The 27,322-nt window shown below is 42.3% G+C and overlaps 1 protein-coding gene across 2 annotated transcripts in view; it reads left to right on the top strand.

Annotated features, from left to right (window-relative positions):
* Positions 1 to 27,322, top strand: part of TANGO6 (transport and golgi organization 6 homolog) — a 243,566-nt gene that overhangs the window by 140,976 nt on the left and 75,268 nt on the right. For both annotated transcript variants that reach the window (XM_085888467.1, XM_085888468.1), the window contains exon 5: positions 24,378 to 24,629. In XM_085888467.1, the coding sequence (XP_085744593.1) occupies positions 24,378 to 24,629 (252 nt within the window). The remainder of the gene's footprint in view (positions 1 to 24,377; positions 24,630 to 27,322) is intronic.

The following is a 27,322-nucleotide window of genomic DNA, read 5'->3' as shown; positions in this document are numbered from 1 at the left end:
CCATCTGTCTGTCTGTCTGTCTGTCCGTCCGTCCGTCCGTTCCTGTCCGCACTCTAACTCCCAAAGTTTTCAACTTTCACGTTTCATATTTGGTACATAGGTACAGACTGTGGAGACGGTGTGTCACGACATACGTTCGTCATCTAAAGTGGTTGCCTTGGCAACCAGGATGCTGTTTTCCATGTGGTAGCACAATTCTGTATATACCTTCTTGTTCTTCATAAATTGATGTTTGAATATATAAGTGTGTGTGCGTGCGTGCGTGCGTGCGTGTGTGTGTCACAGAGACTTTTTCGGGCGTATATTGTGCTCACTTGCGCTCTTGTTCAAGACTGTGGGGGCAAGGAGTTATATGAACTCTCCAGTTGAGCAATGTTTTACTGTAATGCTCTGCCATGCCTCGGAATTGGGCACCCTATCGCGATCATAAATCAATATCATGCTCCGATAATTTCACCCTTGCCCTATATTGTTAAAGTGTGAAAATATTCCTTGTGAAATGAGGTGAGTAAAATAAACAAAAAGACTTCTTTAGGTATTACAGTATATAATGAGGAGCGAATCAATATACTTAAACAATCAAACTAGTGAATAACATCAAACAGAGATAAATCGCATTGCCACAAATATTTTCATCATGGAATGAAGCATTATCAGCTTGTATCCCATAGACAGTAATCATAATCATCGTCATGATGTCCATACTATGCTGATGGAGGGGCGTCCGTGCTGCCAAAACAGTCTCATGGCAGGGATTATTCTGGGCAGTTTGCCATTGCCTTCCCAGCGGTCAGTTGGAGAAGGAATTTTGAATTTGGCCAGGGTTCCGGCGATAACCCACCGACTCATCTCAAAAGACACCATCCAATGTTTAATGTCCACCAACTAATTCGAGCAGTCAGGTCCCCAGTGTAACGTCCGTCCGAGGGGCAGCAGCACACTCATTTACTCCCTCTGACACACCAATCCAACAATTCTATAATGGATGGAATCATCAGAACGTTGATTGTGGTATGTTAACTGTCATGAGAAAGAAGAAGCTGAAGTTTCGGGCACTAACCCTTCATTGGAGCAAAGTAGTAAGACGACTATGGTACTTCTTTTAATAGTTTTGTAGTCGGCATGAGAATTGAACCCAAACCAGACAGCTCAGAGGCAAGTGGACTACATCTGCATCATCTTGTCAGATTATGGACAATAAAGCCATGGTTAACGAAAAGCTTCTGTGCCCCAAAAAGGGAAAACTTTGCTTTTACTACCGACTACCCTACCCACACTATAGACCAGTTTGTCGACGATCTGATAGTTCCCTTACCCCCACTCAAAACTTGAGCCAATAATAAAAAGTAGCGGTCTCCAACTTTCAAAACCAAACAAGAGAGAAAGCAGCTTCGTGGATAATCACACCCATGCCATCTTCTGTTGTGCTAAGTTCATCCACCCTCACCCTGTGCTGCCTGCTCAGACTCGTAAAATGGTAGATGAATGTGCTCAAAGTCATTGAGGTCATGGACTTCGTTTTCTTCCAAATTTATCCTCTGCACAGGTTCATAGATTGACAGCACAGATGGACAAAAATAAAATCACTTGGCCAACATCATTATGTGAGTAACTTCCTAAAGTACAATCATGCACAATTCAGATTATATTCATTGTGTGCATTTTATATAGTATTCTTTTTTTTTCTTTTTTTTTTTGTATGCCTTGTCGAGGCTCATATGAGAGCTAACACCTAATGCACAGCAATGGGGGCATGAGACGTGGGGCGGGAGAGGGAAGGACAAAAAGTGGGGAACAGAGACATGAGAAGATCTGTGGAAGGGAGAGGGATGGGGTGGGGAACATGGGGAATACAAGATGGACATGACAGGGACTTTCAGGAAAGAAAGCAGGGAATTTTAAGAAGGTGGGTTTGGGGTGGATTAACGGGGGTAGAAAAGATCGAGGTTTTGGATGGGGGAGGTTAAGAGGTGTTGAACAGCTGTTTTGAAGGCCTGTAGAGAAGAATGCGATTGAATAGAGTGAGGGAGTTTATTCTAATGGCGGGAAAAAAGAGGAATGAAAGAGTGAAGGTGAGCAGTAATTCGTGATCTTGGTAGTTTTACCAGAAGGGGGTTGTTGGCGGACCTTGAGCGCCCTGCGGAAATATGGTGGGGACAAATCGCAGACAGAGCGGCGGGGGGGGGGGGAGGCGAGACCAGAGAGGAGATGGTAGAAGGCAGGAAGACCACCAACATGCCTTCGGTGAGAGAGTGAAAGGCCCAAAGACTCAGCCTCACCGCGGGAGATGCCAATGATCCTAAATGTCTTGGTTTCCACAGCGCGAAGCCAAGAAAGATGGGAGGCAGGAGCACCAGCTCAGAGGGGTGAGCAGTACTCCATCAGGCTGCGGACGAAAGCTTTGTATGTGGTCAGGAGCTCAGGTGGGCCGAGGCAGGACTTTGAACAACGCAGGATTCCCAATCGGCGACTGGCTTTGGAGGCCAGGTTTGGAAATGTGGCTTTCCCAGTATACAGAAGGTCCATTTAATAGTCACAGCTGCCAAAATCCAGAACCACTGCTCATCTCCATTCATTTGTTCCTCTTTTTCCCCACCTGTGGAACCAACTTGCCCTCTCTTCGATCTCATTCTTCCGTGGAGGTCTTCAAGACAGATGTTCACCACCATCTCAGATCATTCACCATCCAAAACCATGATCTTTTCCACATCCATTAAAACACTCCCCCCCCCCTCCACACCCTCTCCAAAAAATTTGCTTCTGTATCCATATTGTTCACCCCTTACGTTCTCCCCTACCCATCTGTTACCTGGATCCCTTGTTTGTTCATCTCCATCTATTTACTCCCTCTGCCCTGCTGTTGTTGCTTCCCCCTTCTCCTTCTCATGTTCCTTTTATGTTGTGTCCTGATCCTTTTTGTGTTCTCGCTCTTCTACGAGCCTTGAGTATACATATTGTACCAAAAAAACAACAAAAAAAACAGCCCTTTGATGCGCATTTTTATTGAACGCATTGACGTATGCCGACATTCTCGCTAACTCCTCCAGAATGATTTGTAGATAAAATATTGATAAACAGCTACCTTTTGATACATGGCATTATCTTTGCTTAATGTGTGCCATTTATGGGGTTGAACAATCAGTATTCTACACACTTAATTGTGGATAATTTGCTCATCAATAGCTAATTACAATCTGTTGGGTGAGGTGGAGCCCATGCACTGTGAAAAGGAGTGCCTAACGTGTCTGGTAAGAGCTGATTGGTATCCCAGTGTGCCAAGAACAAACAGAATTCACTTCATTCATGGCTAGCTTGAACGGCAGGCACCCTTGTGCAACCACAAACCATGGAATTCCCAGCAGGAGGTTGTAAAGACTGCAATGCCACAGAAAATTAATTAGGCACCCTTGTGACTGCCAACTGATTGTTGAAATTTTTTTTGTTGCAAATTTGTTTGCAGCTCCATTTGTTAGGATTGGATGGCTTTGCATAGAGTACATTTGAATAACTTAGGCATTTGTAAAGTGCAACTGACATGGAAAATGGCCCTCTGCAATCTGCATGTTCTCTGAAACTACATTCTTTTGAAAGAGGCCACTGAAAATGTTCTCATGGTAAAGATAAACATAGTACAGTAATGTTGAAAAATAATCCACAAAACAGTTGAATAAGGGTTAAAATATACAGCAAAAATCTTTTTTTGTTGTTGGTAATGCTTGAGTTTCCGGAGATTGTGGATCATGCTTGTCTAAAGGTTTTCTCTCACAATGGCCTATGGATGCAATGAAGAGGAAATAGTTCTGTCTTGCATCAAGTTACACTATGGACCAGAATCATACAATGCAACACTTTTTGATTTGGTAAATATCATTGTGAACTGGCAGAAATTGTATCATTGTAAACTTTCATGTCTGGCAGAAATATCATTGTAAACTGGGGAGTTCATGGAACACCTTACCCTGCGCTGTCTTGAGAAACAAGGACATGGGCGGGGTGTACGAGCAGCAAATTTGATTGGTCGTTATGACGTAAAATGTCATCATCTTTTGTCAAAGTACTGCGAAACAAGGGTTTTTAAAGTGCCCCAAATTTTTTTCAGAAGTTTATCGCCATTGAGGCACTGTCTTTTACACCGCCGAATTTAACATGTTACATTTGTTCTTCGTGCTTGTTGTTTGTGTCCTTTATGACGTCCTTAAAAATTGTAAGTTTCCAATTTGGAATCATTTTCAATTTTGTTTGACTGCCAGACAGGCAGCAGAGAAAAAAATTATCTCACTCCTCTCTGCGCATGTGCGATCATGTCAAATTCAGAGACAAGTTACTGTTAACCTACAGGTTTGCTTTCCGAATTATGTTCAAAATATAACATTCAATTGAAATAAGTTGTTCCTCGATCATAACCTAATGTTTGTGGACAGACACAGACAGACAGACAGACAAACAGACAAAAGTGAAACGATTACTTAACCCCACTTTTCGCTTGACATGCACTGGGTAATGAACAACAAAAAATGGCCTTGAGGTGAATGCCTTAATAAGATAGATTCAGTTTAACCGAGACATTGTAATATGTATGGTTCACTATGATTTCTGCTTTAATAATAACTCGCCAATACCACCTGTCGCTTCGCTGATGGAAATACTAAATGGGGTAGAGAGAGAAGAGAGAGGAGAAGAGAAGAGAGTGAGGAGGTGGAGGGGGAAAGAGCAAGAAGGGAGTGAGGAAGGAGGGAGAGTGAGGAGGGGTGGGGGGAGGGAAGGCAGTGAGAGGTGAGAGGAAGGGAAGGCAGACGTGTGGTAGAGCGTTAATTACGATTCATACTGTCTCATCAAAATGCTACTGCAGAGAGTAACAGCGAAGATGGAAACAAAATAATATCTGAAATCCACTTTCTACTGGTCAGACTATATATACCATCTGGACATACAAACTGCCCAGACACATTTGGAGACAAACACCGCCCCAACACGTTCAGAGACAAACACTGCCCGGACACGTTCGGAGATGAACACTGCCTGGGCACGTTCAGAGACGAACACCGCCCAGACACTTTTGGAGATGAACACCACCCGGTCGCGTTCGGAGAAGAACACTGCCCAGACACTTTCGGAGAAGAACACTGCCCAGACACTTTCGGAGACGAACACCGCCCAGACACGTTTGGAGCCGAACCCCGTCCAGACACGTTTGGAGACGAACCCCGTCCAGACACGTTTGGAGACGAACCCCGCCCAGACACGTTTGGAGACGAACCCCGCCCAGACACGTTTGGAGACGAACCCCGCCCAGACACGTTTGGAGACGAACATCGCCCAGACACGTTTGGAGACGAACACCGCCCAGACACGTTTGGAGACAAACACCGCCCAGACACGTTTGGAGACGAACACTGCCCAGACACGTTTGGAGACGAACACCGCCCAGACACGTTTGGAGACGAACACCGCCCAGACACGTTTGGAGACGAACACCGCCCAGACACGTTTGGAGACTAACACCGCCCAGACACGTTTGGAGACGAACACCGCCCAGACACGTTTGGAGACGAACACCGCCCAGACACGTTTGGAGACGAACACCGCCCCAACACGTTCAGAGACAAACACTGCCCGAAGTTAAAAACCGCCCAGACACGTTTGGAGACGAACACCGCCCAGACACGTTTGGAGACGAACCCCGCCCAGACAAGTCCGGAGAAGAACACCGCCCAGACACGTCCGGAGAAGAACACCGCCCAGACACATCCAGAGACGAACACCACCCAGACACATCCAGAGACAAACACTGCCCAGACACATCCAGAGACAAACACCCGTCTGGACACGCCTGGAGACGAACAGCGCTGGACATGTCCGAAGATAAACGCAGTCTGGAAACAAACACCTCCCAGAGACAAACACTGCTCGGACACATCCGGAGCCAAGCTGTCCAAGGACAATCTCCCATCTGGACGCATCCGTAGCCAAACACCTATCCAGACATAAACACCGCCCGGACGCATCTGGATCTAAGCTATCCAGAGACAAACTCCCATCCGGGCATGAACACCACCTGGACACACCTGGAGCAAAGCCGTCTGGAGATAACACCATCCAGAGATGATCATTGCCTGGATATGTCCAAAGAGGGGAGAGTGAGAGATGTGTGGGAAGGTGCTGCTCTGTATTAGGCGGGGGCGGAGTGAGAATGCGAGAATGGGAGAGAGAGAGAGAGAGAGAGAGAGAGAAACAGAAAGAAAGAGAAAGAGAAATAGAGAAAGAGAAACAAAGAAAGATAGAAAGAGAAAGAGAAACAGAGAAAGAGAAAAAGAGAAACAGAGACAGAAAAAGAGAAACGGAGACAGAGAAACAGATACACGGGTGGTGGGAGGGGAGTTGGCAGAAAGAAAATGTTGTGCTTCATGACACACACACAGACACAGACACAGACACAGACACAGACACAGACACAGACACAGACACAGACACAGACACAGACACAGACACATACACACACATACGAGGTGTGTTAAAAAAGTATCCAACCTTAATTTTTCGTGCGTAAACAAATGAAGCAAGGGAGGTGTGGTTTGGTGCACGTATGTAGGCGATCCTAATTCGTATGCGTGAATATTTTCCCGCCTGCAGAAGCTGTCAGTCGCCGACAGACCACCGATGAGTGAGGAAGTGTAAGTGAGCGCCGACGGATTTCCGTTTTTGACAAAATGACGGATTGCTGTGGTCTCATCGCCAGTGATCACTGTGTTGAAGAAGTTGGGATCGCTGTTCACAGTCACCAGCATGTCCTGTGCGATCTCCAAATGGAGTTGCTTCTGCTCGATCGTTAGCAGCTTTGGCACGAACTTCGCTGAGATTCTCCTTAAGCCCAAATCCTCAGTCACAATGGAATGAACGGATCCAATGCTGACACCCGCCTCGTCTGCAAGTTCTCTGATCGTGATTCGATGATCCTGCATCAGCAGGGTCCTCACTTGGTCAATGACGATCTCATTTCGGGATGTTGAGGGCCTACCAGAACGTGCTTCACTTTCCACTGATGTGCGACCATCTTTGAAGCGGTTGTACCACTCTTTTATCTGTGTGGTGCCCATTGCTTCGTTCCCGAAGGCCTGTTGAATCTTGCGGATCGTTTCCACTTGGGAATCGCCAAGCTTTACACAAAATTTGATGCAGTAGCGTTGTTCAAGTTTTTCCGTGATGTTAGCTGTACATGTTTTGCCGCCGACACATTATACCATGTAAGACCAGCAGCTTGCCCTGGTGGGTGATTTTGAGTGATCATAAATTATTATTTTTTGTATTTTTGGTTTCAATTGTAGCAATACCACTTGTAGGATATCATTTCTCATAAAAAGAGGTATAGAATTTACTTTAAATTATTTAAAATGGATGAAAACTGACCAAGCTATGAATTTTGAAGTAAAATTTCCCACACAGCATCATAATTTTGCCTGCCGCTTCCACTTGAGTTTGCAGCATGGGAAGCATTTCTGTTGGTTGTACAGAACTTTCTTGTGAACCATAGAGCTGAACATTATGTGGAATTGGTGGACAACATGGTCAAGGCCCATCGGAGATTGGGCTGTAGGACGTCTCTTAAAATTCACTTCTTGCATTCTGATCTTGATTTGTTCCCACCTAATCTGGGTGAGGTAAGCGATGAGCATGGCGAAAAGTTCCACCAAGACATTTCGGTCATGGAAACGAGGTATCAAGGCCGGTTCAACCCAAACATGATGGGTGATTACTACTGGTTCCTACAACGGGAGACTAATTCCACACACAAGAGCAAGAGCAAGTGTCTCACACACTTCTGAACACGTCTGAATAGTGCCTACACTGACGATATTGAAAGGAAGAGTGTAAACTTGAAGTGTTGTTTCTGAATCACTTGCAATTGGGCAGATTTCCCCATCAAGTTTACACCCTTCCTAAGATTACCAGGTTCTTATGTTTTATTTACTTCTTTTTCTGAAATTTGTTTATGTTCTTGGTTTGTATACTACACATTATACACGGAGATCAATCATTGTTCGCGAAATGTGACGTTAAGTAATTACTAAGCACTGATATTAGATGTACAACGTGGCGCTCTGCAATAATATATCTCATGTAGCATGCTGGGTATCATTAATACATATGGTATACATATACATATTTTGAAAACCTGACGTGCTGGCTAAATTCTGACTACAGATTTGAAATCAGCGGCCCAGGTTTAGCCAAGAATACCTGCATTTCCCTCAGTAGCAGACGAAAAGTAATTTTTGTTGTTGTTGTCCAGTGTAATGTATGGAAATAGCACCAGTCTGTCTTCTCTGTTTTCCGTTTCTCTAAGAAATTAAGAATTACCCTCTCTTGTTCCTGAAAAATAGTGACAACCACAGCAAAGTCAATGGCATGGCATCGCAAATCCCTACGCTTCCTGCCTAAAGCAAAGTTTAAAGATTGAAAAAAGTTCCACAAGGAATGACCCAATATCACATTTTGAGTTTAAAAAAATTCTTCCCATTTTGACCCCTGTGATCCCAAAGTCCCCACCGCATGGGGCGTGAACCACAAGTCAAATCCAATAAATTGTTACCTATTTCACACCTCCCCCATGTTGATTGCACGTACAACGTTTCAATGAAAAATGTTTTTAAATGTGTGCCCGTAATTGCATTTTTCCGTATGTGACCTTTTGACCCCACCCCAGGGGGCAGAGCCAAAAATTACACTGCTCTCACACCTTCTTGCCATGCGGTGATCAAAACTACCGAGTTTGGTGAATTTCTGCATGACCGTTTAAGAGGAGATAGCGTGACTGACAAACACAGACAGATGGGCAAAGGAGGCAATTGCAATATCCCCCCATTTTTTGTTCTTTTTTCAAGCGTGGGAAATAACCAATCTCTTGGTTGAAGGTGAATTTTGGAACATTTTCAAAGCTGGGCAGCCTTTGTGTTTCCAGTCTTATGATTGATGTTTTGTTTCTGGCTTAGGGTAATGAACCCACAATTTATCCTGTGATTATCCCATGGAATAACACATCGCTAGTCCTTTAGTATGCTCACACCAAATTCCATCATTATGTCCATCACACGTCACTGCCCATTAAGTGATCCGTCAACCCTCATGCACTTGGTGTGACAATCGTTCCTTTAATCCTTTTCTAACCCACTCATGCAGGCAGACTCGTGCATTCAAAACTAAAGTGCTGAAAATTATTATTGCTAAAAATGTTGGGAAATCTCACTCAATTGGTTTGCTGAGAATCAAAAGCTGTGCATTGAAGGAATTCAATGAAAAAAAAAATCTTTTCCCCATTAACACAAAAGGAATTATCACGACATTTATTATATTGTACCTTAAACGGAGTTAGTTGGCTGTTAAGATAGCCTTTTGGTCCCGATAGATGAGCTATAAATGCCATTGTAGTGGGTGCTGTAATATTGACTTGAAGTGCTTTCAAACAGGATGTGATTAAAGAAACACACGTTGCAGACCAATATGCTCAAAAGCACCGTAATTTGTTTGAACGACTGCATGCATGGCTGATAAAATCTTCAGTCCCATGTGGGAGGCCTTGTGGTTCCTTCACATGGTTCCAGCGGCATTCTTTTGAGAATCCCCTTATCTGACAGGCTCTTTGTTTGGATAGATAAGACCTGAGCAATGTTGCGTTCGGTTAAAGGAAAAATCCTATCCTGGAATAGTCTCTGAGACCAACCAGGGCTTTTACGGAAGTTGATGTGGCGTCTGAAATGTGCCCTCATTTCCTTTGAATAACTTCCTTCTCACTAAGTGGTCTTTTGTCAGAAATGTTTGCTTTGGAAAATGACCAACCAAATTAAATGTAGATTTTAATAAACTCAGAAAAGGATTCAAATCTAAGTTTCTCCCCCATCATCCATCCCCCCACCCCCTCCCAATCCTCCAAGCAATCAATATTAATTAAACAACTATAACTGCACTTTGCATCATGTGGATGTATATATCTGCAGAAATATATATATATATATATATATATATATATATATATATATATATATATATATATATATATATATATATATATATATATATATATATATATATATATATATATATATATATCGTCAACCGAGAATTAACAGGGTCGATCTGACATTTCATTCAAATTTAGAAGAAGTTCATGTAGAAGGGCAACAGAGGAAACTAAGTAAGATTATTTTATGTAACCTTTATATGTACTTGTTATGTAGCACACGATATGAAAATAAAATGTTATGAGATAGCGGCAATTCCACTTTGAATTTTTGATTTCATTTTTCTCAAACTTTAAAAAAGTGTAGTTGGACCCTGTTAATTCTCGGTCAACGACATATATATATATATATATATATATATATATATATATATATATATATATATATATATATATATATATATATATATATATATATATATATATATATATGTTTTGCATTGATGCCCATGAAAAAGGTTGTTATCCTGATGTCATTTACATTTTTTTTAACCCAGCAGCAAACTGTTTGTCACGTGGGATTGAAAATTGATATCTGAAATATTTCTGCTTTTTGTTTCCACTACTTTAAATAGGATCCCCCACCCCTTGGTTCAGGTACATTGTTTTCGACAAATTGTATCCATTTAAGAGCTCTGTGCTTTATCCTCTTAATAATATTTAATTTCTAAAATGTATATAGTCAGTACAATCACATCTCTTTGTTCCGAACTGATTGTGGGCCCGGTTCCTCAACAACGTCCTCTCCTGTTAGCGGTAATTGTAAGGTTTGCCACAATAATCTCCCTGTATCGAGGTGCGGCCCTTGCTCTGCCCTCTTACTTGAAGCGGACAAACTGTCATTGTTTTAACATCCAGAGTTTTAATCATCTCCAGTTTCTTCAGAACACTGGACCCATTCTGATTTTTGGGGGATTTAACAATCAATTGCAACCACATTAAATTTAAATTGTGTTTTAAACATGGTTAAGGTAATCACGACGTCAGGCTCGTGTACGTTTTGTATTATCCAGTGTTTTTATAGTTTACTTTTAATGTGTTTGCAATGCACTTTATATCTATAAATTACAAGCTATGTTCGTAATTTCATGGCAGTAATTCCTGGTGTGTTATCACTGAGGTTCTCAAGCAGGTATCCTGAATCTTTTTACACATTTGCTGTAAGGTTGGAAGGGGATCCAACAGGGTCCTGACGTGAAGCCCCTCTTTGTGACCACTCAACCTTAACCACAAGTTCTTCACCCAAGGCGTTTCTGATCCCGATGCAGGGGGATCAAAAGCGCTTTGGATTCTGTCTCACATTACATCGCTCCATCAGGCCTTTTGCCTTTTTGAGCTTGGGTCACAGTGCATACTCCTGATACGCATGGCCAGTTTTCCATCACGAATAACTCTAATCGATCAGTCATGACCGCTGTGCAAAGTGCTTCATTTTGACTTCTAATGAGGCCATTAAAGAAAGAAATATAAACATTCAGGCTACAACAGCAAACAGCATCATTTGTAAAAGTACCTTCGTTTGATTTCGTTATTCCCAGTTATGTGGCCGGATCCCTCCTGCAGGTATCAATTATTGTTTTGTCCTCGAGGAGTCCCTCGGCTCGAGGGAGAGGCAGGCAAAGAAAAAGGGGGAAGTAATGCATAAGGGAAAGCGGGGCTCTGAAGGGTACTAATGTGCGTAAGCAAAGCAGGGCTCTGAAGGGTACTAATGTGTGTAAGCAAAGACTTCGGTTCCCTGTCGGCTTGCCCTCGAAGTGTTCTGAAGCTCCCTGAGGTTGTGCGGTCGACAATGTGCTGCTTGTTGGAAGCTCTCTCAAAAAACCCTCGGTGTCAGCTCCACGCGTCGGAGGGGTTCTTTCCCCTGGCTCTGATTTCCGTGGGAGGAGAGCATGCTGACTGACCGGCCAGCATGTGGTGAGCAGGCCTGTAGAGCCAAGGCTGCAGTAGCACCTCTTGGGAAAAGCAGAAGCTTCCCATCCACATGCCCACAGCACCCCACTGCTCTGACCCAAATGCACCCAGTTGCTGACACGACTACAATGCCTGCACAGCTGTCAAGAGGGTAGAGAAAGGCCATCTTCCTTTCTGCCCATATTGTCAGAAGACTCTTGCTTTGGAGGATAGTGAATCATAATGGTGTCTGTGGAACATCCTGTGTTTTACAATCATGTAATATTGGGTGTGCCTTCGCTCCAAGCTTTTGCAAACTCATTTATTAACATACCAGATCACATGTGACTCCGTAAACAGCACGGGCCGGGTGGGGGGGGGGGATATTGTAATCGGCTCTGTCTGTCCATCTGTCCGTCTGTCATGCCATCTCCTCCGAAACGGTTTTGCAGAGATCCAGAAAACTTAGTAGTTATGATCACCAAATGGAAAGGAGTTGTGAGAGCCGTATCATTTCTGTCCTTGCCACCTGGAGCCCTGGGGTGGGGTAAAAAGGTCAAATACCATAAAATGCAATTATGGGGGCATTTCCAAACATTTTTTAATGAAACTTAGTTTTTGCTGTCAACATGAGGGGATGCATGAAATATTAAACTGTTTTTGGATTTGACCCCGGTTCATGCCTCAGAGAGTATGGACTTGGGATCACAGGTGTCAAAATTAGGGAAAAAAGTTTAACTCAAAATTTGATATTGGGTCATTCCTGGTGGAACTTTCTGCCATCTTTCAACTTTGCCTTCGGTGGGAAGCGTGAGGATTTGCGATGACACACCATCGAATTCACTCTAGTATCTGTGTTTGCAATCGATTATGTAGCATGCAGTGTTGTTAAACATTCAAGGCAATGTTTTGAATATGCTATCTCAGCACCACAGATTCTTATATATTGCAAGATGGCTCCTGTATGCATAAAATGGACTCTGACATAGCAAGATGGCACAAGGTAGGGTTACTTTATGGTTTTTTTTATGATACCTCCACTGACGAAATCACTGGATGCATTATATTTTCGGGTTGTCCTTCCGGCTGTCTATCCATCCATGATAGGTTTTCGTTACCACGATAACTTAAGAATGGCTGAAGGGATTGAAGTGAAACTTTGTACAAGTATATGTAATGATGCAAAGATGAACTGATTAGATTATGGGGTCAAGAGGTCAAAGGTCAGAGGTCCCATTAGGTAAAAAAAATTCTGTTACCTTGCTAACTTGTGAACCAGTGATGGAATTTTGACCAAACTTGGCATAAATATGCTGTATATTAGGATACAAAGATGAACTGATTAGATTTTGGTGGCAAACATCAGAGGTCTGATCATATCAGGTAAAAATGTGATACTCGACAACAGCTGTAGTGATTAAACTCAAACTTTGTAAAAGAACGTATAATGATGTAATAATGTGGGCGGAGGCATATCGGTCGACGTCACGATGTTAAAGAGTCCCTTTCTGTTTTTTAATAATGAGGAGGGGATTTTAAACCAGACTCGGTGGCATAATGGTTAGAGCATCGGCTTTGAGTCTGGGTGGTCGGTACTTCACACCTTAGAATGTCATACCACAGATTTGAAAATTCCAATACCGCTTTGTTGCTTAAGACTTAGCACTTAAGAAGGATACAGCATGAGCAAACAACCATAAGTTGGTAATACCAGCGCAGGTTTTGATGGGCCGAATGCCCTCCTGCATTGAAGTTCCTTGTAAGGACACGTATGTTATTATAAGATAAATATGGGTGTCCGATTTAAGCAAAGTCGTAAATGCTTGTACTGTACATCTATGAAAAATACTTGTGTAGGGATTTACCTGATGATGATAGTTGTGCATTTACATGATGAATTTCCATCAGGACTTGCCTGTTCCACCATCACATCACGATACCCACTCAGCTCAGCTCACTGAAAGTGGCCTACTTGCTCTTTTTAAATCAATTTGATTAAGAATTGAAAGTTTTTATTGTGACGTTGACCTTATTCATGTGAAAATAATATTGCGCAATAAATTTGGGACAAATGTGCAGTCTAAGCTCCACCCCTGTCAAGCATTTTAATATTATAGATTGTGGTTATTGTGACGACCCCTTTAGCCAACAATAGTCAGCCACAGACGGCAGGTGATAACAGCTTTCAGTCATTACTAAAAACAAATTTGACAATTTCTACTTCCGCCACCAAAGGTGGGTGGAGCTTATGCTTGTTTGTTCGTTTTGTTTGTTTGATTGTTTGTTTGCTTACTTGTTTGTGAGCATGATATTTTAAAACGTTTTGGACGGATTCGGACGAAATTTGGTGGACAGGTTGGGTGTTTGATAAGGATGAATTGATTTGATTTTGATGAAGGTCCGGATACGAGGATATATTTTATTTTCTGATTCTTCACCAGTGAAAGATAAGGCCAAAAATGATATGTAGCAAGATATTTTAAACTTTTTGGACAGATTTGAGCGAAACTTAGTGGACAGGTTGAGTGTTCGACAAGGACTAATTAATTAGATTTTGGTGAAGATTCGGATGCAGATCCAGCCTCTCAGTGGGATATAAAAGGTAAACTGTTCAGTCTGGCGGAGGTATGCACTCTACCGAGTGCCGTTCTCGTTGTACATTTTCTTTTTACTCTTACAATGGCCCATTATGTCAAAGGCAAGCAGTTATATCTTTGAATTTGCTGGTTACACACATGGATGAGCTTTTCTCGGACAGGAGTGTAAGCTCTTGATAACAGCTCTTAATTGCCGAGCTCATGAGAGTTGGCAATTTGTAATGGTGATCTTCAAGGGAAAGAAAAGTCTCAAAGGGAGAATCTGGAAGTTGAGAAATAATGTCTTTTTGATGGATTCCCACTCCCAGGGACATGAAATCATTTTGACGTTCAATTTTCAGCTCAAATTTCTCGATTATTAATGTACTGAGAGAATTCGGGTCAAAGGTTGGAGGTGCTGTTACCCTTGACACACAAGATCAGGAAAGTGATGAATGAAACTGTGCTGGATGGGGACTGTTTGTTTTCACTAATGGGTCCATAATCATTTATTATGACAGAGAAAAAGCAAGCATCACAATTTTGTTTGAACTGTGCAACAATACTTTGTTGAGGAAACATTTTACTTCTCGTCTTTACACCTGTTGTATTATCTCCATATTTGTCTTTGGCATCTGTCTTCATGTTGTGAAAAATTCCATCGTATCCTTTCTAAAATTCGTTCATCATGAGCAAGCTATTTGCTTTTGCAATGTTCCCACATAATTGGCGTGCCTGGTAAATACAGGTAAACACAATACAGAGATGTAGTGGACTCTCGATTGTTCAGACAAATAAACTGCTTCTGTAGATCATTCATCCCAGCAAAATTTTCTCTTAACCCGGAGTTCGCAATCATTAATGTATTTATTTATGTATACATTTATTTTAACATGACAAAGAACATGGTTCGCGAAAGGATGAAAAGCATTCAAAAAGTCCTACAAACGAGATACTGGACCTCCAATATCGCGGATTTCTTCCAATCGCCGGAAACCTATTGTGTTCTGATTTCGTTATTGCGGTATTTAATTTCCACCAATCGCAGTTTTTGAGATGAGTGATTGTTTGCATCCACGTGTATGATTACCTCCAATTACGAGCCTTTTGGTGTTTCTTGCGCACCATTAATTGTAGTAATCATACTAGCATATGGGAATGAAGGTAAATTTAATAATGAATTGTCATTGAACAGGAAATGACATACGGAGGTCCTGTAATACTAGGTCTACAAGATCTAGTATACAGACACACAACAGTTCATGATGGCACCCAAACGTAAAACGATGGACAAAATGAATTGTGCCAAAAGGCAGAGAAAGGTTATAACATTGTGCGAAAAAATTGAGTTGGTCGATACGTCGACAAGAAGTGAAAGTGCGGCATCTTTGGGCCACCATTACGGGATCAATGACTCAACTGTGTGTAAACGTCAGTCAAATATCCTTGCAAGGGTTCCTGCCAACAAAGCGCAAAAGGCTCATTCCAGTCCCGTAATCCTCGTATTGAAAAGATGGAAAAAGCGCTTAATGTTTGGATCGAGGACCAAACAGAAAAAAATGTATTTCAGTAGACTGGTGTACGGCAGAAACTATTGCAGAAATACCACCATTTTCACAAGCCACCCGTGACCGAAGGCTCCAGTTCAACCATCGCTCATAGAACTAATCGAGGCGAAGGGATTTATGCTGGAGCAGGTTGTTAACGGCAATGAGATGGAATTATTTTGGAAGACGATGCCATCTCGTACCTTCCTCTCCAAGCAGGGATGATCTGCTCTGGGTCACGGTGGCCAAGCATCGCTTTATCCTCCTTCTATGTGGCAATGCAGCAGGTGCCTTCTCAGCCATCGCAAGTTCTCCATCCACATTGTTCTCACCTCCACCCTCTCCACTGTTGCAGCAGCATCATCATCTCCAAGCCAAGTCTTGTGTTTTCTTTTTCTGGCAGAGTACAGGACAAAGAATACGTAATATGTTTACCCTCACCCACCTCAGTTTTGGAAGACACTTAAAAGGTAAAAGTCTTGTTTTTGTTTAATTTGCACTGTACTTATTGTATTTACATATTTATTTCAACGTGTGTGTGTGTGTGTGTGTGTGTGTGTGTGTGTGTGTGTGTGTGTGTGTGTGTGTGTGTGTGTGTGTGTGTGTGTGTGTGTGTGTGTGTGTGTGTATGTATATATATATATATATATATATATATATATATATATGTATATGTATATGTATATGTATATGTATATGTACACCAGCAAAATAGTGTGGTTCAGGAGGTGTGGTCAAACAAGAGCATTGAGAGAAGTTTATCGGGTTTTCCGTGTGTGTGTGTGTGTGTGTGTGTGTGTGTGTGTGTGTGTGTGTGTGTGTGTGTGTGTGTGTGTGTGTGTGTGTGTGTGTGTGTGTGTGTGTGTGTGTGTGTGTGTGTGTGTTAATTTTAACTTTAACGTGTCTTTCTGGTTGCCGTCAATCCTCTATTTTCTTGAAGACCAGGAACGGAATCCTCCCCACCCCAACCCCCCCCCACTCTTCCCATTCACCCTTGGTTTCCATGACTGCGGTTTTAACTATCATGGCATTTTGGAGGAACCTCACCCCGTGATATTGTTGGGTTTACTTTTCTCACAATAATCCAAAACTAAGAGGTCTCTTTTTTTTTTTCAATATAGAAGTACTGTGCTGTACATATCCATCCATCCATCCATTGGGACCATACTCTTTGCAGAGCCTTGGTGCTGCCTAAGCAGTCTCCTTGGTTATTGGACACAATCCTGGACAGGGCGCCACTCCGACACAGGTTACCAGCAAGCTGGCACTTATTTTGCTGACCTAGAAAGGATGACAGTCAGAGTCAACCCCACCTGGTATTAATTCAACTGCCAAGTGGGATTTGAACTCAGGATCCTCAGATCCCAAGCCCACCACCCTTACCATTAAGCCACCATCAGGCTCTGTACATATAATTAGTAAGATATTATGCAAATACGTGTTTTATTGATATATTATGTCTCGTTATAATTTTTTGGTGTGTTCTTAATTATTGTGAGTGTCATTAAGCCTCATACGCGAAAAAAAAGCTGGGTGAAGCAATTGGTTCACTTTGTCTGTTGGGTAGTCAATCTCGTCCAAAAAGAAAAAAAAACTTATTTTGAGATTTGTTCTACCCTTATTATCAGTATTTAAAATAGCGATTTCAGTTAATGCAATGGCGATTTCGATGAAACTTGGTTGGTAGGTTCATACCATGACCTAGTTGTGTGCAAATCAGAACTGTTGCTATGGACACCACCGTTGCCTAGCAACGGGACTTTGAAGTATTAGAAAAATCATTAAAAAAAATTTTTTCGAAAATCAAAAATCGGGCCACGAGCGACTGTGGGCAGTACATTCAGCCATATTGTCAAAAATTTCCAGCCGGATCCTACGAAAACTGTCGGAGAAGATGGACTTTGAATGAACCCTGGTCGAAAACAATAAAAAAACGAAATTCGTTATATCTCAGAGACTATGAGTCAGATATACATGAAACTAGTATGGTAGGTTTATGGTATGTCCTAGTTATGTGTGAGAAAGAACCGTTGCTATGGACCCCTCCGTTGCCTAGCAACGGCCGAAAAACCTCTAAATGTGGGGGTATTTTAACGAAAAAACAATCTGCAGAATTAACCCTTGAAGCTAGAATCATGAATTTTCTTGTGCTTAATCCTCAGGTCATTCCCCAATGAACGGGCCCATCGCATCAGGTTCTATTGGGTAGTCGAATACCCATGTCTGCCTCCCGGCTTGTCCTTCTGTCTCTTTGTCTACAAACGTCAGTTTATGATGGAGGAACAACTTCACTTCAATTGAATGTTATATTTTGAACATGAATCGGAACATGAATCTGAAAACAAACCTGTTGTTTAGCAGGTTTGAACTTTGAATTTGTCCTGATTGCAGATGCGCAGAGAGGCGTGAGATAATTTTTTTCTCTCTCTGGCAGTCAAACAAAATTAGAAATCATTCCAAACAGGAAACGTACTGTTTTTAAGGGTGTCATAAAGAACACGTTCAACAGCCATGAAAAACTAATGTAATGTGTTAAATAGTGTTGGGGGCGATATCGGAACCGGTCATCAGCACAGGCAGATATCGGCCATTTTTCGGTAATCTGCATCAGCCGATTGGAGTCAGTGTGGAGTGCGATTACCGATTACTGTACTGTATATAGCCCAAAAACTTTGAGTAGCTTTCACCCTTGTTTATGGTGAATTTCAGTGAACAATTTTTTTAAATATCGTTGCATTATAGATGTTTCAAGGAGATGTGCATAAACATTCTTTATGAACAGAAAAACAATTGGCTCGGTAATTTGGAAAACATGTTGATATGGAAAAAAAATGGCTTGGAAATCAGGTGTTATCAAACGTATTTTGCTTTGAAACTCGCAAAGAAAAAAAACATACCTTTCTAAAGCACATTTTTTTTTTTTTTTTTCTTTTTTTTTTTTTTTTTTTTGTATACCTTGGTCGAGGCTCGTATGAGAGCTAACACACAACTCACAGCAAGGAGGCATGAGACAAGAGGGGCGGGAGTGGAAGGGACAAAACATTGGGGAACAGACACAGGTGAACTGTGGAAGGGAGAGGGATGGGGATGGGACGGGGAACATGGCGAGGGGAAGATGGACATTAAAGGGACTTTCAGGAAGGAAAGCAGGAGAATTGAAGGAAGTGGGCTTGGGTGGATTATCGGGGGTAGAAAAAATCGAGGATTTGGATGGGGGAAGATAAGAGGTGGTGGTGAACAGCTGTTTTGAAAGCCTGGAGGGAAGAATGGGAAAGAATAGAGTGAGGAAGTTTATTCCAAAGGCGGGAAAAAAGAGGAATGAAAGAGTGAAGATGAGCAGTGATTCGTGATTTTGGTAGTTTTACCAGAAGGGGGTTGTTGGCGGACCTTGAGCGCCCTGTGGAAATGTGGTTGGGACAAATCACAGAGAGAGCAGGGGGCAAGGCTGGAGAGGAGTCGGTAGAAGACAGAAAGACCACCGACCAACCTGCGGTGATTGAGTGAGAGGCCCAAAGACTCAGCTTCATTGCGGGAGATGCCAATGATCTTAAAAGCCCTGGTTTCGACAGCGTGAAGTCGAGAAAGGTGGGAGGCAGGAGCACCAGCCCAGAGGGGAGAGCAGTACTCCATCAGGCTACGGACAAAAGCTTTGTAAGTGGTCAGGAGCTCAAGAGGGCCGAGGAAGGACTTTGCACGACGGAGGATTCCCAGTCGGCGACTGGCTTTTGAGGCAAGGTTGGAAATGTGACTTTCCCAGGAAAGGTCATGGCAGATAGTGAGACCCAGAAGCTTGAAAGAAAAGACTTCTTCCAGAGGATTGTTGAGAAAGTGGATGGGGGGTTTTGTAAACGGTCCTTTCGAAGAGACATAGTGAGAGTGTGAGATTTGTCTGGATTGAAAGACATGTTCCACGTGTTGGACCAGTTTGTGATTTTATCCAGATCTGCAGTGAGCGAAGAAGCTGCTGCTTGCCGGTCTGAGGGATGACAGATGGTACGGCAGAGGGTGGAGTCATCGGCAAAGAGAAATAGAGGATTTTCCAGAGAGTCCGAGAGATCATTGATGAAAACCAGAAAAAGAACAGGGCCCAGAACGCTACCTTGAGGAACTCCAGCCTGCACAGGAAGAGGGGATGAAAGAACTCCATTTAGGGCCACACGTTGACTGCGACAGGAGAGGAAGTCTGCGAGCCATGAGTGGAGATGGCCTTGAATACCATGGGAAGAGAGTTTGGTGAGTAGGGCAGGGTGCCAGACTGTGTCAAAAGCACGTGATATGTCCAGGGATACGGCTCGGATTTCCTGTCTGGCATTGAGGACCTCCATCCATTGATGGGAGAGCAGTAGCAGCATATCCAGGGTAGAGTGACCTGGTCTATCATCATTGGTATGGATGTTTTGTCCAGGGAAGCCAGAGAAGGTCTTCCACGGAAGGTGCTCTACGTAGATGACCTGGCACTGATGGTGGAGAGAGAGCAGGGGTTAATGGTGAAGTTGAGGGTGTGGCCTACAGCCATGGAGAGAAAGAGTCTGAAGGTGAACGCTGGAAAATTCAAGGTCATAGTGTCGGCGATTGATGCAGGCAAAATAGAGGATACCGGAGAATATCCATGTGGTGTCTGTTGCAAGGGCATGGGTGCATATTCCATACAGTGCACCACATGTGTGAAATGGGTCCATCGTAGATGCAGCGGGATCGCTGGGAGCCTGCAGGCGGTGAGAGCAGTGTTTGTGTGCAAGAGGTGTCGGGGTGTTTTTTTTTTACAAAAGAAGCACTGTCAGCGAAGGGGACATTTCATGTTGGATGATGAGAAATACGAAGTTGTGAGCAGGTTCTGCAATCTGGGTGACGCTGGGGGAGGAGCGGATGCCACGGTGACAGCAAGGATCCAGAGTGGTTGGAAAAAGTTTTGTGAGCTGGCCCCTTTTCTGACCTCCAGAGTACCACCCCCAAAAATAAAAGGCAAAGTGTACGCAGCATGCGTACGGAAATGTATGATTTACTGCAGTGAGACCTGGCCACGAAAGTCTGAAAGTGCGCAATGGTTGGAGCGGACAGAGAAGAGGATGGTGCGATGGATGTGCAGGACCTCCCAGCATGAGAAAAGGAGGATTGAAGGCCTCCTACAGCTGATGGGTCTGAAGAAGATAACGGACGAGATCAGGCAGGGCAGACTGCGATGGTATTGGCACGTGGTAAGAAGAGAGGAGGACCACTGGCTGACGGAGGCATGGAGGTTTTAGGTAGAGGGTCCGAGACCACGAGGCAGACCACGGAAGACTTGGGATGAGATGCTGGCAGAGGACCGCAAGCTCTCAGATCTCGTCAACGTGGATGTTAGGAATCGGGCCGAGTGGAATAAGGCCATTAAGGGAAAACAACGTCCCACCCCACAGTATGGGAACAATGGGCGCTAAATGAATATGATGATGATAATGATGACCCGATTCATAGAAAATAACCAATTGCTTTAGAAACAGCTGTGAGTACAAAGGAAAATGTGATCACTTGTACGCTGCTGAGGTTAAAAGTTAAAACCTACTGCAAGTTCTTTTTGACCAGTATGTTTTGACGTCATATGTTCCAGGTGCACGGAGTGAATAAAAACGTCAGTGTTCACATTTCAAAGGCGGACCGACAGTATTTTGGGATGCTTGAGTATTCTGGATTGTTTAGTGCTACTTGTGCAGCATATGATAACAGAATAAACTGTCTTTCATCTGACAAGGCAGAGAAACTCATCTTTCTCAAAACAAATCTGAGCTTTATGGACTTTAAATATTAAAACTCCGAGACGTGGCATTTCCCATATTTTGAACTATGCGGACATGGGTAACAAGGTCATGGTTGGTCTCCCATTGAGCTTGTTAAATCACCGGGAGAGTATGCACTGATACCCACTCATGCACTGATACCACCATTTATAACACTTGGTCAACGGCCGATCGATTTACTGACTAAATGAACGACTGTTCAAAACAAAATCCCTATGTAACCCACGGACTGTACTGTATTTTGAATAAAACCTGATTTTCATACGACCAGCCAAATATGAAACGCTTCATTTTATATCCGTCAATGACTTAACAATTGAGCACCCTTCCTTCCTTCCTTCCTTCCTTCCTTCCTTGTAATTGCTGCTTCATCAGGATGAACATTACCGCACACTATGTAGCTCATCATTTGTTTAAAAATGAGAAGATGCTGTGCCGTTTGATTCACCAATCGATTAGAGAAGGGATTTAAGATGTATCGATTCATAGCCACATAATAATGTCAATTGCGGACACGGCACTGATCCGGCATCGTATCCACTTCATGTGTACATAATGACATCATTATTTACCACTTTATAATCTGCATTCTCTGGATCAGTGGCGATGCACTGTCGTCATAGCCAAGTGAAAGCATGAAAAAATCATGTCACTATGATAAGTGGATGCCAAAAATTAGGAAATAAATAAATTGATATATAATTTGCATCTATAGCATAATCGACCGATGATGATTATTATTACTATTATTATTTTAAATCGGTTATCATCAAATTTTCTAATCGGCCCAGCACTAGTGTTAAATAAGGTGGTGTAAAAGATGCTGCATCAACTGCAGTAAACTTCCAAAATATTTTTTTCTACAACCCTTAAAATCGTTATTTTATTTCAATTGAATTATATACATACTTCAATGCTGGAGAACACAGATTATATTGGCACTTTCGAAACCCTTCGAATTTGGGAGTCCTTGGAGAAAATATCACGGCATCTTACGTCATCACGACCAATCAAATTTGCCACTCTCAGGCCCCACCCATGTCCTTGTTTCTCAAGACTATGCAGGGTAAGATATGAACTTTCTTGGTCATACACCTTTCTGAATGCTCGATTTATGACAGAAACCTTATTTTAATAGTTTAGTCCCTTTTCAGACCTTATAATGCACTAAAATAAAACATTTGACTGTTGAAAATATTTGTCTACCTCTAAGAGTTGTGGAGATGGATGTAAAGATTCCACAGCACTTTGAGAATGTTGAGAAGAAGGATGTTGAACTGTGAATTTTATCTCCAAAACCATCTGGTCTAATATGCAATTTAAATGTGATCTGCACAGTTCTCCATGACAAGCCTGGCGTACTCAACCACAAAGAGTTTGCATGTTTGTGCTGTCACTTTCTTCCTTAATATTAAAGCAAATGAAGACCATGACAAATTTTAAAGCAGGCCGACAATCCTAATTGTTCTACCCACTGAACCGTCGTGCTCTCAAAATCAGATGCCAAGAGCCTGTTATAAAATCCCAGTGCTTTATCTTGTAGCATATGTCTGGAGAGAGAAACCTTTTCCTTCCCCAAGTACTGAAACAAAAACAATAAATCCTCTTCCATATGCTCATAATATCTGCCAATACTAATATATTTGCACTGTTTCTTTGGCAAGTTGAAGAATATAGAAGGGAAATTTTGCAATGATTTTGTAACAAAGCTGTACACAACTTCCACCATGAGCAGAGCGAATCTGTATCATGAACCAGACTCGTAATAGATTTGCAAGCATTCACACAGGCAACAGCTGCAAGCTTTGTCCTCTTTTGATCAAGCCTTCATGCGAGGCTTAGGCTTGCCTTTGTCAACTCATTTTTACAAAGCAAAATTAACACGAAATGAATGTCCGGAAGAAAGGTGAATGAATACTGGCTGTGTAAATGGATACACAGAACAGTCTTGTCAGGGATACGCTTTAATTGACTGAATAGAAAGTGCTTTGTTCAGCAGCTTGGATCCAAAAATGACTTTATTCTCGAATGTTTTTGGATTTTCCTTTTGTAAACTGTCGTAATCGGATTACATGCATTTGAGACTCGCCACAAATACCCGTCAATTATTATTCAATAATTCTAATATGAGGCTTTGTCGACCATGCTCGGTTATTATAACACTGCCAATTCAAAAAATCCTGAGGTTTTTTTTATTTAACTAAGAGATATCGCTTTCACTGTAAAGTATACAACAATTAAAACCTACATGCATCTGCTTATGCTACTTAATCATATAATAATTGGTGAGTGAATTCGGAGCCTCCAATACGATGACTCCCGATTACAATGGAGGAATGTGGGATGTCCAAAATATAATGAAAAAAAATAAATTTGTTAATAAAGATCTGTTAAATTCTGGAGATGCTGTTGGACAATGTTGCACATTCTGTGTAACTAGTAACCTACATAGTTCCACAGTTTTCTGATATGTCAAACATTTCCGATGATGTCACGTGACTTATTTTGTTCTTTCTAAGGTGTCATCTAACGTTCTTCACCCTCTCTCCTCTCTTTTCCATGTCCTTCAATCCTGCAGGTATATCAATCTTGGCAGACATATGTCCAGAGAGAGTATTGCCTCAACTACTCCAAGAATATGGCACTGGCCAACCACAGCATGAACTGAAATCTCAGCATCCCACAATCTCTGCTCCAAATATTCTTTCTTTCCCCACTGGTAAAGACACGTCAGAGGGGGTCAGCTCACACGCTGCATACAGGGCTGAGCGAACAACAGAAAGTCGAATGAAGCTGGGAGAGGCTTTGATGCGAGCCACTCGGGCTCTCGGTGGGTTTGTCTTTGGTGGTACTTTTTATAATTCAAAGTTGTCTATTGTTTGCAGTTTCTTTATTGTGCCATGTTAGAGCTACATTTCTCAGACCAAAGGTAAGTTGTGAAAACATCAACAACACAATGCACAAATGTTTAAAATGCATTGTCAAGCATCCTTTTGATTAACTTTAAGCAATGTTTTAGGAAGGAAAATAAAAAGTTATAAAAATTAATTTTACACAAAGTCAAGGTTCATAGAGGAGCAACAAAAAGTGTATGTATTGATTTGTTTGCTTAAATTTCATCTCTTAAGGGGCTGTATAACACCTTGACGATTTAACCAGCATATGCCGATTTATGAAAAATTTGTCTAAAACGCTGGCACACGTCGAATACGTTATGGGTAAGTTGTGTATACGTTAAGAGCACGCTGAAAAACACTGCCATACGTCGTAGTACGCTGGCTTTCATCGTTGTACTTTGCGGTTGTCCACAAATTTTAGCATGCTTGAAATTTTATGATGTATGCCGGCATATGGCTCACATGTTCCGCATTCGCTGGGAATAAGTTGTAGGCACGTTATGCAATCGTTGACACACGTTACTTGCAAGTTGCTCATAAGTCGAAACACGTCGAGGTAATGATTAGCGTACCCGAAACTTATTTATCACCTATGCGTAACGTGTTGTAGGCACGTTACACGATCGTTGACACACGTTGAGGCACGTTATGCGATCGTTGGCACACGTCGACACACGTTACTTGTAAGTTGCTCATAAGTCGAAACACGTCGACGCAATGCTTAGCGTACCCAAAACTTATTTGTAACCTATGAGTAACGTGCTTTGAACCTATGTGTAATGTACCTCCAACGCATATTGACGTATTTGATTGACGTCTTCTGGACGACCACAGAAATTACTGAACGTGTTACTAATTTACAGCTACCGTATAATGGCGTATTGGCAGCGTTTAAAAAAAAAAAAAACCAACACCAACTTCCGATATTTCGTCACGTGCAGTTACGTCACGTCCGATTGCCTCTTCATCTTTTTTTCTCCCCCCTGAAAAACATCTGTGAATATTTTCTGTTTGAGGATATTGTCACGTCGACGTCGAAACTTAAAAGCAAATGTCCGAACATATTTTAAAATTCGTGATAGACTAAAAAAAACAAAACAAAAATAAACACAACAACAACAACAACTTCAGATATTTCGTCACATGCCTTCACGGAGCCAAGGAGAAAAAAAGAAAATGTTCCTTGACGGAGAAAATATGTTTCGGATATGCTAAACATTACCTCGACGTGTTTCGACTTATGCATAACTTTCAAGGAACTTGTAATATCGTGTATATCGTGCCTACAACTTATTCCCAGCGTAGCGGAACGTGTGAGCTATACGGCGTGTACGTCGTAAAATTTTCAGCATGCTTGAAATTTCACGACGTACAAGGCGTATTACGACGTATGGCAGTGTTTTTCAGCGTGCTCTTAACGTATACACAACTTACCCATGACTTATTCGACGTGTGCCAGCGTTTTAGACAAATTTTTCATACGTCGGCATACGCTGGCAAGATCGTCCAGGTGTGACTGCGATGTTGACACTTCCAATTCTCAGGCGGTTATGATTTAAATCGGCGTGCCGCAGCTTTTTAATCGGCTATGCCACGTGATCGTCGGCGACGCGTGCAGCGCGCTATGCATACGTTAGACTATCGTTGGGCATAGGTTGTGAACGCCGACAACACGCTAATCATTCGTTGGTCTAAGTTATCTATATGTGATTAAAACGTTCTGTGTACGTTACTAATACATTATGCATACGTCAAACTCGTTATGAATACGTCCAAAACTTTTTTAAAAAACATCAAAATTTCAGCGTACGCCAACGTTTTACATACATTTTTATACGTTGCCATTGCTGGGTAAATCGTCAAGGTGTGACAGGGCCCTTAAGGCCCAGTCACACCTTGACGTTTTAGCCAGCAATGGCAACGTATTAAAATGTATAAAACGCTGGCTTACGTTGAACTTTTGATGTTTTTTTTTAAAGATTCGGACGTATTCATAACGACTTGGTCTTATGCATAACGTATTAGTAACGGACACAGAACGTTTCGTTGTGTTATAGATAACTTACACCAACGAATGCTGAACCTGTTGTCGGCCTTCACAACCTATGCCCAACGATAGTCTAACTTATGCATAGCGCGCTGCACGCATCGCCAACGATGACGTGGCGTAGGTTATGGAAAGGCTGCCGCACAACGATTCAAATCATAACCGCCGCAGAAATGGAAGTGCCAACATCACAGTCACACCTTGGCGATCTTGCCAGCGTATGCCGACCTCTGAAAAATGCGTCTAAAACGCTGGCGCACGTTGAATACGGAATGGGTAAGTTTGGTATGCGTGAATAGAACGCTAAAGTACGCTATCATACGTCGTATTAAATGGAGTACGTCTTGTAATTTTGAACATGTTGAAAATTTAACGACGTACTTGCCGTATGACACACGCTCTGCATGCGATGGGAATAAGTTGTACGCACGATATGCGATCGTTGACACACATCGACACACGTTACTTGTAAGGTGCTCATAAGTCGAAACACATCAAGGTAATGGTTCGCGTCAGTATTCCAGACTCCCGGTTTTTTTTTTTCTTTGGCATGACGGTGTTCAGTGTACAGTGCGGTTA

This window comes from Eptatretus burgeri, chromosome 7, assembly GCF_056783735.1.
Source record: "Eptatretus burgeri isolate ZD-2024b chromosome 7, Ebu_testis_v1, whole genome shotgun sequence".
Lineage (NCBI taxonomy): Eukaryota > Metazoa > Chordata > Myxini > Myxiniformes > Myxinidae > Eptatretus > Eptatretus burgeri.
This window is presented reverse-complemented; position numbering and strand designations above follow the sequence as displayed.